At 37.8% G+C, this 12,627-nt stretch overlaps 1 protein-coding gene across 2 annotated transcripts in view; it reads left to right on the top strand.

Annotated features, from left to right (window-relative positions):
• Positions 1 to 10,558: 10,558 nt before the first annotated feature.
• The window catches only part of LOC127413133 (vascular endothelial growth factor A-like), a 36,804-nt gene continuing 34,735 nt past the window's right edge, over positions 10,559 to 12,627 (top strand). For both annotated transcript variants that reach the window (XR_007892547.1, XM_051650019.1), the window contains exon 1: positions 10,559 to 11,445. Coding sequence is in view for 1 of the 2 variants with exons in the window: in XM_051650019.1 (XP_051505979.1) it covers positions 11,362 to 11,445 (84 nt within the window). In the remaining variant the exon portion in view is untranslated. The remainder of the gene's footprint in view (positions 11,446 to 12,627) is intronic.

A 12,627-nucleotide genomic window follows, 5' to 3' on the forward strand; every position in this document is an offset into this window, starting at 1 on the left:
TCCATCGCAATAAGTTTTGCGTTCCTCCACAATACATTTTGTGTTCACTCACAATAAATTTTGTGTTCACTCACAATAAGTTTTGCGTTGTCTCGCAATAATTTTTGCATTGTCCCGCAATAAGTTTTCCGGTCCCCTGCAATAAGTTTTGTATTCCCCCACAATATGTTTTATGTTCCATTGCAATAAGTTTTACGTTCCCCCGCAATATGTTTTGTGTTCCCTCACAATAAGTTTTGCGTTCCCTCACAATACGTTTTCCGGTCTCCTGCAATAAGTTTTGCGACCCCCCGCAATATGTTTTGCGTTCCTCCACAATATGTTTTGCGTTCCTTCACAATAAATTTTGCATTCCCTCACAATAAGTTTTGCAATATGTTTTGCGTTCTTTCACAATAAATTTTGCGTTCCCTTGCAATAAGTTTTGCGTTCCCTCACAATAAGTTTTGTGTTCCTTCACAATAAATTTTGCGTTCCCTTGCAATAAGTTTTGCGTTCCCTCACAATAAGTTTTGCGTTCCTTCACAATAAATTTTGCGTTCCCTTGCAATAAGTTTTACGTTCCCTCACAATACGTTTTACGCTCCCCCGCAATATGTTTTGAGTTCCCGGACAATAAGTTTTGCGTTCCCTCGCAATAAGTTTTGCGTTCCTTCACAATAAATTTTGCGTTCCCTCACAATAAGTTTTGCATTCCCCCGCAATATGTTTTGCATTCCTTCACAATAAATTTTGCGGTCCCCAGCAATAAGTTTTGCGTTCCCTCACAATGTTTTACATTCCCTGACAATAAGTTTTGCATTCCCTCAATAGAAGTTTTGCGTTCCCTTGCAATATTTTTTGTGTTCCCTCGCAATAAGTTTTGCTTTCCCTCTCAATATGTTTTGTGTTCCCTCACAATACGTTTTGCATTCCCTCACAATAAGTTTTGCTTTCCCTTGCAATAAGTTTTGCTTTTCTTCACAATAATTTTTGCGTTCCTTGACAGTAAGTTTTGCGTTCCCTCGCTATAAGATTTGCAGTCCCTCATAATAGTTTGAGTTCCCTCACAATAAGTTTTGTGTTCCTCTGTAACAAGTTTTGTGTTCTCTCGCAATAGTTTTGTGTTCCTTCACGATATTTTTTGTTTCCTCGCAATACGTTTTTCATTTAACCTTTCCGTCCCCTCGCAAAAAAATGGTATGTTACTATTGTAAAATATTTGGTACATGTACTGCATTCTTACCACTCTTACGAGTCTTACCACAAAAATGGTTATTTCAGTTATGGTTAATATATAAAACCTTGGGTAATTTTCATAAGGGCATGTTTTTTTGGTGGAAACTATAGTTTTAAAAAACCATGGTGCTACTACTGTACAACTGAGGTAACTATGTTTTTATGGCAGAATGATTATGATTTTCATTACCATAGTTTTGGTTTCCCTGAATGCGACCTACTGCTTGAAAACTGTGGTAAGTGGTTAAGGCTCTGGGTTACTGACCAGAAGGTAGGGGGTTCAAGCCCGAGCACTGCCAAGATGCCACTGTTGGGCCCCTGAGCAAGGCCCTTGACCCTATCTGCTCCAGGGGTGCCATATCATGGCTGACCCTGCGCTCTGACCCCAGCTTAGCTGGGATATGCAAAAAAAAAAAAAATATTTCTCTGTATATGTGCAAAATGTATAATGTGACAAAAAAAAAAAAAAAAGACTTCTATTGTCCCACTTTTTAACTAATCTTAACTCATCCCAACTTTGATGTTCTTCCATGCAACATTCTAAAACACACTGCAGTGGGCGCATGTCATGGAAATATCACATTCCCAAACCCTGTGCACATGTTGACAATCTGGTCTTCAGTGACTCCACACCCAGGGACGTCTGATGTGGTTTTCTGATAGCGTATGGGCCCATATACAGGTGCTCCTCTCTGCTCAGGTCTGATCTTGGAGATACCAGCTCTCAGGAATGAGTCGGGGATAGTTTCGATGGGTTTTTTCTGCCTGTCTGTTTATATATGACATGTTGGTTACATCCAACATTTCGACTTAATAAAGTGCGGACCTTTCAATCTTATGCTATGAGGAACTTTGACAGAAATGCTTAAAACCTCAGCAATCGTTAACAGTATCAAAAGTGAAATGTTGTGACCTTGGAACGGGTTGTTTATTTGGACATGCAGTGGCTGGACCTTCTCTTCTGACCACTCTGGGTTTTCCCGAAGGCATTTTGATAGTTATACTCTGAAAGGGCTCTTTGCTGTTGTCAGGTCTAATGCTGTAAGCAGTCCAGGAGAAATAGAACAGCCCGCATTCCTGCAGCCCACATGTTTTTTTTTTTTGTTTTGTTTTTTTTTTTTTTGCTGGGGAAAACCCAAACATACATGTGGGTGATGTTGAGGGTCTTCACATGCAAGCAAAATGGGGAGGGTTCATGTGAGCTGTTACAGGTTTACCAGCTTGTTAAATCAACCAGCTTAGTGATTGCTCAACTCAAACCTAACCTGAATATGTAGTAAAAGTAGAGAACACTTAAGCAATAAGGTACAACAGGCCATGCTATAGTGTGAAATTAGTCACGGTTAAAGGGTTTGCTAAACACAGTGTAGCAAAGTTGCTTTTTTTAAAACTAATTAATGAATAATTAAGTTCCATCCTTCCACTAGAAGATATAGTTCCCGGTTATTAGCTATAGTTGATCTCTATGGGTGCTGTGTGAGGAGGAAATACACTGTAGCGAAATGAACGGGTGTTTCACGTCAATAGCTATGTATTTTTATGCAAATTTCGGGATATCATATGAAAATGCTGGATGGAAACACCAAGATGCGAATAATTCACCAAAATGCACAATGCATCAATACAGTGCTGCGAAAAAGTATTTGCTGATCTGCAGTATCCTGATTTCTTCTATTTTTGTGTATTTTTCATACTAAATTGTTATAGATCTTCAAACAAGATATAACATAAAACAAAGGCACCCTGAGTACACAGAAAATACAGTTTTCAAATATATATATTTTTTTATTGAAGCAAAAAAGTTATCCAACACCTATATCACCCATGTGAAAAACAAACTGCCCCCTTAAAGCTGCACTACGTAACTTTGTGCTCTCTAGCGACATCTGTGGTTGAAACTTAAAATTGCAAGCAAAAGAATACTTTACATCAGTCATGTTCTGGCACTGCTCTTCTGGTGGATGAATCTCCCAATTTGCTTACCTGGACATCAATCATGTGTGTGATCATGACAGGCGCTGGAGTCATAATGTGCTATATTCATGTTGATATTGTGTTATACGTTTAAACATTTGAAACGGAAATATTTTTATATTTGGAATGCCCAATTCCCACTACTTAGTAGGTCCTCATGGTGGTGCGGTTACCTCAATCTGGGTGGCGGAGGACAAGTCTCAGTTGCCTCTGCTTCTGAGACCGTCAATCCGTGCATCTTATCACATGACTCATTGTGCATGACACCGCGGAGACTCCCAGCATGTGGAGGCTCACACTACTCTCCGCGATCCACACACAACTTACCACGTGCCCCACTGATAGCGAGAACCACTAATCGTGACCATGAGGAGGTTACCCCATGTGACTCTACCCTCCCTAGCAACCGAGCCAATTTGGTTGCTTAGGAGACCTGGCTGGAGTCACTCAGCACACCCTGGATTCGAACTCGCGTCAATACTCGCTGAGCTACCCAGGCCCGCATTTTTTACTTGTTTTGACAAAGACAAACAACACTCTTATACATATTTGAATGAATTTTACACTTAAATCATTTTCTGACACTTCACTCAAAGCTCTTCTAAATAGAGAACAGGGGACTCTCCTCAGCCACCACCAGTAGATCTTAATATGATTATTCAAGTGATTTATTAATGTTTGAATTGTACTACAATTTTCAGTTGAAGAGGTTAAACTTGTGAAATGGCTTATACAAGTTCAATAAAAGACTTTATTATTTTTAGATTGTATTGTCTAGCCTCAATTACTACAATAGCATGTCAAATGCACACAATAACACCGTAAACCTAAAACATAAAACGAGGATAAAATATACTTTATTAAACGTAAAAATGATATGCTTAAATATGCAATATAACAATTACAAGAAGTACATTTCAGAAGACATCTATATTAAACATGTCACAATAACTTCACTGGACAACATAGATACATCGTGATTGGTTAACACAAGAGAAATGTTCGATTCATAAAAGCATGACAAGCAATATAAGCTTCAAAAACCCTACCAGACAACATATCCAAGTAGTATAGCCGGTAAACAACTTTGCCAAATGGATAACTGATAAACATCCATCTAGACTGCAATGATGAGTGTTACTGAACTGAGCTGAACAGTGTAGTTAGTTTCTCCTGCCGGAACATGAGTCAGCCGGTACTTCGTTCCTGTGGGTGCGGACATGATGTAGTGACATAAGGATGAACGACATAAGCCAGCAATTTTGCGCCAAATCGAACCTGACTGCTCAAAATACAAATACATTTTATAGGCTTACCGTAGTGAATCGGGGTAGGGTAAAACATAGTTTTGAACACTGATTGTTTATGTACTCAATCAATAATGGCAATTTGTTCATTTTTAACCAAAAAATCTTACATAGTACACCTTTAAACTTAATAGCTGGTTGTGCCACCTTTAGCAGCAACAACTGCAACCAAACGCTTCCGATAACTGGAGATCAGTCTTTCACAATGCTCTGGTGGAATTTTGACCCATTCTTCTTTGCAGGACTGCTTAAGTTCAGCCACGTTGGAGAGTTTTCAAGCATGAACTGCCTGTGTAAGGTCCTGCCACAGCATTACAATCGGGTTCAAGTCAGGACTTTGACCAGGCCACTCTAAAACTTTAATTTTGCTTCTTTTGAGCCATTCAGAGGTGGACTTACTCCTTTGCTTTGGATCATTGTCTTGCTGCATAATCCAGTTGCGCTTGAGCTTCAACTCACGGACTGATGACCAGACGTTCTCCTTTAGGATTTTTTGGTAGAGAGCAGAATTCATGTTTCCCTCAATTATTGCAAGTCGCCCTGGCCCTGAAGCAGCAAAGCATCCCCACACCATCACAGTACCACCAACATGCTTGACCGTAGGTATGATGTTCTTTTTGTGGAATTCTGTGTTTGATTTACGCCAGATGTAACGGGACCCCTGTCTTCCAAACAGTTCCACTTTCGACTCTCGACGATCCTTAATGTTCTTCTGGGTTAGCAGTGGTTTTCGCCTCGCCACTCTTCCATGGATGGTATTTTTGGCCAGTGTCTTTCTGACAGTGGAGTCATGAACAGTGACCATTATTGATGCGAGTCAGGCCTGCTGTTCCTTGGATGTTGTCCTTGGCTTTTTTGTGACTTCCTGGGTGAGTCGTCGTTGTGCTCTTGGAGGAATTTTGGAAGGTCAGCCACTTCTGAGAAGGCTCACTACTGTGCCACGCTTTCTCCATTTGGAGATAATGGCTCTCACTGTGGTTCTTTGCTGTCCCAGAGCCTTTGAAATAGATATGTAACCCTTCCCAGATTCATATATTTCAATCACCTTTTTCCTCATCATTTCTGGAATTTCTTTCGACCTTGGCACAGTGTGCTATTGGGTGAGAATTTTTAGCCAACTTCATGTTGCTGAAAAACTTCTATTTAGGTGTTGATTGGATTGAACAGGGCTGACCGTAATCAGGCCTGGGTGTGTCTAGTCCAGCTGAACCCCATTATGAATGCAGTTTCATAGATTTGGGGATACTTTTTCACACAGGCCCAGTTGGTATTGGATAACTTTTTTGCTTCAATAAATAACATTATAATTTAAAAACTGTATTTTGTGTTTACTCAGATTGCCTTTGTTTTAAGTTAGATTTTCTTTGAATTTTTGGAACAATTTAGTATGAGATATACACAAAAACAGAACAATTCAGAACACAAAGCCTGTCATCAAAATGATTGTCTACTATTCCCTCCCAGAACTGTCTGACATGCTTTTGCTCCCAGATATAAGGCTTTTGCCGCTAAACGCAAGCAAACATGAAGTTCATCAGAGCATTTTGTTTGTGTGCTCTAAACCCCAAGTAATTCATTACATTTAATAAAGGAGCCCCATTGGCTTCAACTTCCATTTTTATTTTATTTTGCACAAATTTCCCCAGAAGTGATGATTTTGTTTATGCACATGGGACTGCAGATAGCACACGTAAATCTACGATGTCTGTTTAAGAGTGTTTCGTCTGGAAAGCATCGTATTCAAATTAACATCTGCTAAAAATCTTAAAAGGATCTGATTTAAAAAAAAAAGAATCCAAATCAGAAACATCTCAAAGACATCTGCTGAATGTCTTATTGACATCTGAGAGGAAATGTCTCATAGATGTATTGCAGATGAGCAAACAACCTAAAAAATACACTGCCATTCAAAAGTTTGGGGTCACTTATTCATTCTTTATTATAATTGTTTATTTTTATTTTTATTTATTTATTTTTTTCACATTTATGGGTAATATTAAAGTCGTTAAAACTGTGGAAGAACAGAAATGGAACTATGGGAATTGTGTTGTGAATAAAAAAATCAATCAAAACTGTGTTATATTTTAGCATCTTCAAAGTAGTCACCCTTTGCCTAGAATTTGCAGACATGTACTCTTGACATTTTCTCAACCAACTTCTTGAGGTATCACCCTGGGATGCTTTTTAAACAGTATTGAAGGAGTTCCCATCTATGTTGGGCACTTATTGGCTGCTTTTCTTTATTATTTGGTCCAAGTCATCAATTTCAAAAACTTTTTTTTTTTTTTTTAATTACATTTTAGTTTTATAATGAAATAAATTAATATGGTGGCACAATTATATTTTTGTCTACAAAACTAATTTCAAACATTTAAGCATATGCCTTCAGATCAAAAGATTTTGAAGATCATGAGAAACATTTCAGTCAAGTGTTTCAAAACTTTTGACTGGTAGTGTACGTCTTCCAGATGTAAACACACATCAAATAGACATCTGGGTGATGTATGTGTGCTATCAAGAATGGAAACGCTGTTGTATTCCCAAATTGTTTTTGTGATATTCTGATTTTGCACATAAGTTAAATTCAGAACTTGGATGAAAATATGGATATTGCTATAACTACACTGTAAATAATGTTTTGTCAGGTAACCTAAAAAAATGTGCTTCATGTGGTAACATATAAACTTATGGAAGACCATTTCTGTCACACTGAAAAACAAATTCATGCTTTGGTAAGTCATTATTATGAGATAGTATGTCATAATTATGAGATAAGAAGTTATATAAATATTAATTATAAAAAAATATAAGTAATTATTATGAGAAGTCAAAATTATGATACTAAGTCATAATTATGAAATGGATAGTTTAAAAAATATTTATAATAAAATATAAGTTATTATTATTAGGTAAGTCAGAATTATGATACTAGGTCATAAATATGATATAAAAAGTTTAAAATATATTAATAATAAAAATATAAGTCAGCATTATGATACAAGTCAAAATTATGATACTAAGTCATAATTATGATATAAAAAGTTTAAAAAATATTATTAATAAAAAATGTCATTATTATGATACATTTTTAGGACATACCAAAGCAAGGTTTTTTCGACATGTCGGAAATGGGCTTCCATATTAACTACTTTACTACTGAAATCAAAAATATACCTCCATATGACTGGCTCAGTGGTTAAGGCTCTGGGTTACTGATCAGAAGGTATGGGGTTCAAGCCCCAGCACTGCCAAGATGCCACTGTTGGGCCCTTGAGCAAGGCCCTTGACCCTATCTGTTCCAGGGGTGCTGTACCATGGCTGACCCTGCACTCTGACCCCAGCTTAGCTGGGATATGTGAAAAAAAAAAAGAATTTCACTGTATATATGCAGATGTGTAATGTGATAAATAAATACAATTAAATTAAAAAATGTAATTAGTTAAAAAATTAATTAAATCAACCTGACTACATTAGATTACACAAATGAAACTATATTTTTTAAGAGTCAGGTCAGGTTAAACACGTAACAACAGCACATTTTCATTTTGGGTACACTGTGTACAGTGCATCCGGAAAGTATTCACAGCGCTTCACTTTTTCCACATTTTGTTATGTTACAGCCTTATTCTAAAATGGATTAAATTCATTATTTTCCTCAAAATTCTACAAACAATACCCCATAATGACAATGTGAAAGAAGTTTGTTTGAAATCTTTGCAAATTTATTAAAAATAAAAAACGAAACAAATCACATGTACATAAGTATTCACAGCCTTTGCTCAATACTTTGTTGAAGCACCTTTGGCACCAATTACAGCCTCAAGTCTTTTTGAATATGATGCTACAAGCTTGGCACACCTATTTTTGGGCAGTTTCTCCCATTCTTCTTTGCAGGACCCCTCAAACTCCATCAGGTTGGATGGGGAGCGTCAGTGCCCAGCCATTTTCAGATCTCTCCAGAGATGTTCAATCGAGTTCAAGTCTGGGCTCTGGCTGGGCCACTCAAGGACATTCACAGAGTTGTCCCGTAGCCACTCCTTTGTTATCTTGGCTGTGTGCTTAGGGTCGTTGTCCTGTTGGAAGATGAACCTTCGCCCCAGTCTGAGGTCCAGAGCGCTCTGGAGTAGGTTTTCATCAAGGATGTCTCTGTACATTGCTGCATTCATCTTTCCCTCGATCCTGACTAGTCTCCCAGTTCCTGCCACTGAAAAACATCCCCACAGCATGATGCTGCCACCACCATGCTTCACTGTAGGGATGGTATTGGCCAGGTGATGAGTGGTGCCTGGTTTCCTCCAGACATGACGCTTGCCATTCAGGCCAAAGAGTTCAATCTTTGTTTCTCATGGTCTGAGAGTCCTTCAGGTGCCTTTTGGCAAACTCCAGGCGGGCTGTCATGTGCCTTTTACTGAGGAGTGGCTTCTGTCTGGCCACTCTACCATACAGGCCTGATTGGTGGAGTGCTGCAGAGATGGTTGTTCTTCTGGAAGGTTCTCCTCTCTGCACAGAGAAATGCTGGAGCTCTGTCAGAGTGACCATCGGGTTCTTGGTCACCTCCCTGACTAAGGCCCTTCTCCCCCGATCGCTTAGTTTGGCCGGGCGGCCAGCTCTAGGAAGAGTCCTGTTGGTTCCAAACTTCTTCCATTTACGGATGATGGAGGTCACTGTGCTCATTGGGACCTTCAATGCTGCAGAAATTTTTTGTACCCTTCCCCAGATCTGTGCCTCGATACAATCCTGTCTCGGAGGTCTACAGACAATTCCTTGGACTTCATGGCTTGGTTTGTGCTCTGACATGCACTGTTAACTGTGGGACCTTATATAGACAGGTGTGTGCCTTTCCAAATCATGTCCAATCAACTGAATTTACCACAGGTGGACTCCAATCAAGTTGTAGAAACATCTCAAGGATGATCAGTGGAAACAGGATGCACCTGAGCTTAATTTTGAGTGTCATGGCAAAGGCTGTGAATACTTATGTACATGTGATTTTTTTTCATTTTTTATTTTTAATAAATTTGCAAAGATTTCAAACAAACTTCTTTTACATTGTCATTATGGGGTATTGTTTGTAGAATTTTGAAGAAAATAATGAATTTAATCCATTTTGGAATAAGGCTGTAACATAACAAAATCTGAAAAAAGTGAAGCGCTGTGAATTCTTTCCGGATGCACTGTAATTTAGCATGACTAGTTTTGATGCTGTATTGTATATTGACCAATCAGCACCCAGGTCTGGAACTGGTTATCCTCTATGTTTGTAGGATATTAAATGAGAAATTATTTGAAAAGTGCATGTGGCCTTAAAAAATAAAAAAAATAAATAAATAAATAAATAAATAAATTAAAGGGATAGTTTACCCCAAAAATGATCTCCTCATTTACTCACCCTCATTCCATCCCAGATGTATATGACTTTCTTTCTTCTGATGAACACAAAGAATTTTAGAATAATATTTCAGCTCTGTTGGTCCTTACAATGCAAGTGAATGGTGACCAGACTTTTCAAGCTCCAAAAATAACGTAAAGGAAGCATAAAAGTAATCCACACAACTCAAGTGGTTAAATCCATAATTCAGAAGTGATATGATAGGTGTAGGTGAGAAAAAGATTCTGAAAGTGAAAGTGGAGATTTATAGTAAAAACATTTTTAAAGAAAAATACTTTAATATGATATGGGTTTAACTACTGGAGTTGTATGGATTACTTTTATGCTGCCTTAATGTGATTTGGATCTTCAAAGTTCTGGTCACCATTCACTTACATTATATGGACCTTCAGAGCTGAAATATTCTTCTAAAAATCTTCGTTTGTGTTCATCAGAAGAAAGAAAGTTATACACATCTGGGATGAGTGAACTATCTTTTGGGTGAACTATCCCTTTAACACCATGATACAGAAAAACCATCAAAATAGACACCAAGAGCCAGTTAATAATTGTCCACTTCACAATGCACGAGTATTACACCTGTGCGGGTCTGAGCGAGCAAAGTCTGCTCGTGGGTGGGGGGGGAAAAGTTCCACGAGCGCGACGGTGACGCGCACCGAGAGTTGCTGCGTGTGTGCGCTCCTGCTCGAGTGCTGAAGGGCAAATAAGAGAATAGGGAAAACTTAATATATCAAAGGAACACTTCTCTCAAATCTATCCCATATGGACGTGTGTGCATTGTATTCTACATTTACAGTAGCTATCTTATGTTTATGTCGCGGATTATAGAATTACAATGTCTTGTGTCTGTCAAGGCAAACGTCATCATGGGTTTTTGGTGGGCATGATTTCAGTGGTGACCTACTGTAGCACGGGATGCGCCGCACAAACCGAGTCTGAAATGCCAGACGGGAGGGACAGGGACATTCAGAAGGCACACAGCATCGTTTCTTGAGGATTTATGTATGTGTTATCAGAAATCTATTGCCCTGGATCATAAGGACATATAGTAACAGGACCCTGTCTGCCACCGGGATGTTTGCTGGTGCCGGTGTAAATGAAATGCATGGAATTATACCGGCGCACGCAAACTCTAAACAGCCTATTGGGATTTCTGATGAACGCGACCTTCTTTAAGGCAGAATACTGTACCTGAACTTCTCAAGGAGCCTTTCTTGTTTCCCCTTTTTCATCTGCTTTCAAAACTTCATCTATTTAATGTTGTCTGGGGGGTTTCATCTTCTCATGAAACCATGACAGGAACGACGATCGCAATGTTTTTTGAAAATCTACTCCGTAAATTGTCATTGTTTGGATTAAAGATGTTGGATTCGTTGTGAAAGTTGGGAATAGTCATTAAATAACTGTAAGCACTGGACGTTGGACCAGTTATATCATATAACTATTTCTGACTTTTCTTGGTCAACTCAAACAATGGGGATCAAGCTACGAGTTATTCTGGGAATGTTTCATTTCGTGTCACTTACTAGAATGCCCACACATTGTGCAAAGACATCGGTAAGAACAAGGGTTTTAATGAATATCAGAATTATTACTATTGTTTTAAAAGATTGGACAGTAACACTTTATATTACAGTGTCAATGTTGCAGAAATTAGGCTATTATAAGAATGAATTAGCCTATATCGTCATAACATTAGCAAAGTGTAGCTATGTACAAGCAGCTACACAAAATAACTTTTTTAAATTTATTAAATCATTAATTATTCATGATTTATTTTTAGCCTGCATATTTTTGTAATAAAAGTTTTTTTATATATTTGTTTTATTATTTTTATTTTTAATATTGAATAAATATTATTTCATAAATCCTTAATAATTACTTCGTAATGACTAATTTACAGTAAACACTGCTGTAAAGTGTGATCCATTGGACACCCTTTATTTGCAGTCTTTTAATCAGTCTTTAATCTTATATTTGATTCATTTAACAACACTGAATCGGCTCACTTGATAAGTATGTTTTATTATGGCATATTCTAAACTATTGCTTGTAAAATCAGACTTTATAGAGCTGAGTTAATGCACAGCACTCTTCTTAGGATTTACGATTTGTGTGTGTGTGTGTGTGTGTGTGTGTGTGTGTTGAAATAACCTGGCGGTCATTGACGTTTGGCATGATGGCATTTAAAGCTATAAAGCCCAAATAAAATCATATAGACTCTTGAAACCCAGCAATTAATTTTTGTTCACTGTAGTACTGCACAAATGTTTAGGCTACATGGTTTCTGTTTTATGTCCTGGTGGATTTTTAAGAGCCCACCCTGGGCTTTTCTGTCATACCAAATGTTTGGGGGCGTGGTCACTATTAATATTAAGATGTAATGATGATATGATGTCATGATATAATAGTGTTACATTATTATTATTTAAATATATATGTAATATAATATTTGGAATTCATATTTGACTATAAATAGTAATTATTTTAACATTACAAAAATACATATGTGGATGTTGTCCTAAACACTGTGATGGTGTTTTGGTTTTCTTTTTTGCTGGGTCTCAGTCTATGACGCACGTCATTTCGTATCGTTATCTTCACGTGCACATGCTCTTGTCAACATTACAGCCATAAGGACGGTATATAGCAGGTATTTTGGCTATATCAGCTTTCGGAATTGAAGAATTTGAATCGAAAGGCTCAGATTGACTAAATGTGCGCATCTCCTGCGGTTAT

The sequence above is a fragment of the Myxocyprinus asiaticus genome, chromosome 22 (assembly GCF_019703515.2).
Source record: "Myxocyprinus asiaticus isolate MX2 ecotype Aquarium Trade chromosome 22, UBuf_Myxa_2, whole genome shotgun sequence".
Lineage (NCBI taxonomy): Eukaryota > Metazoa > Chordata > Actinopteri > Cypriniformes > Catostomidae > Myxocyprinus > Myxocyprinus asiaticus.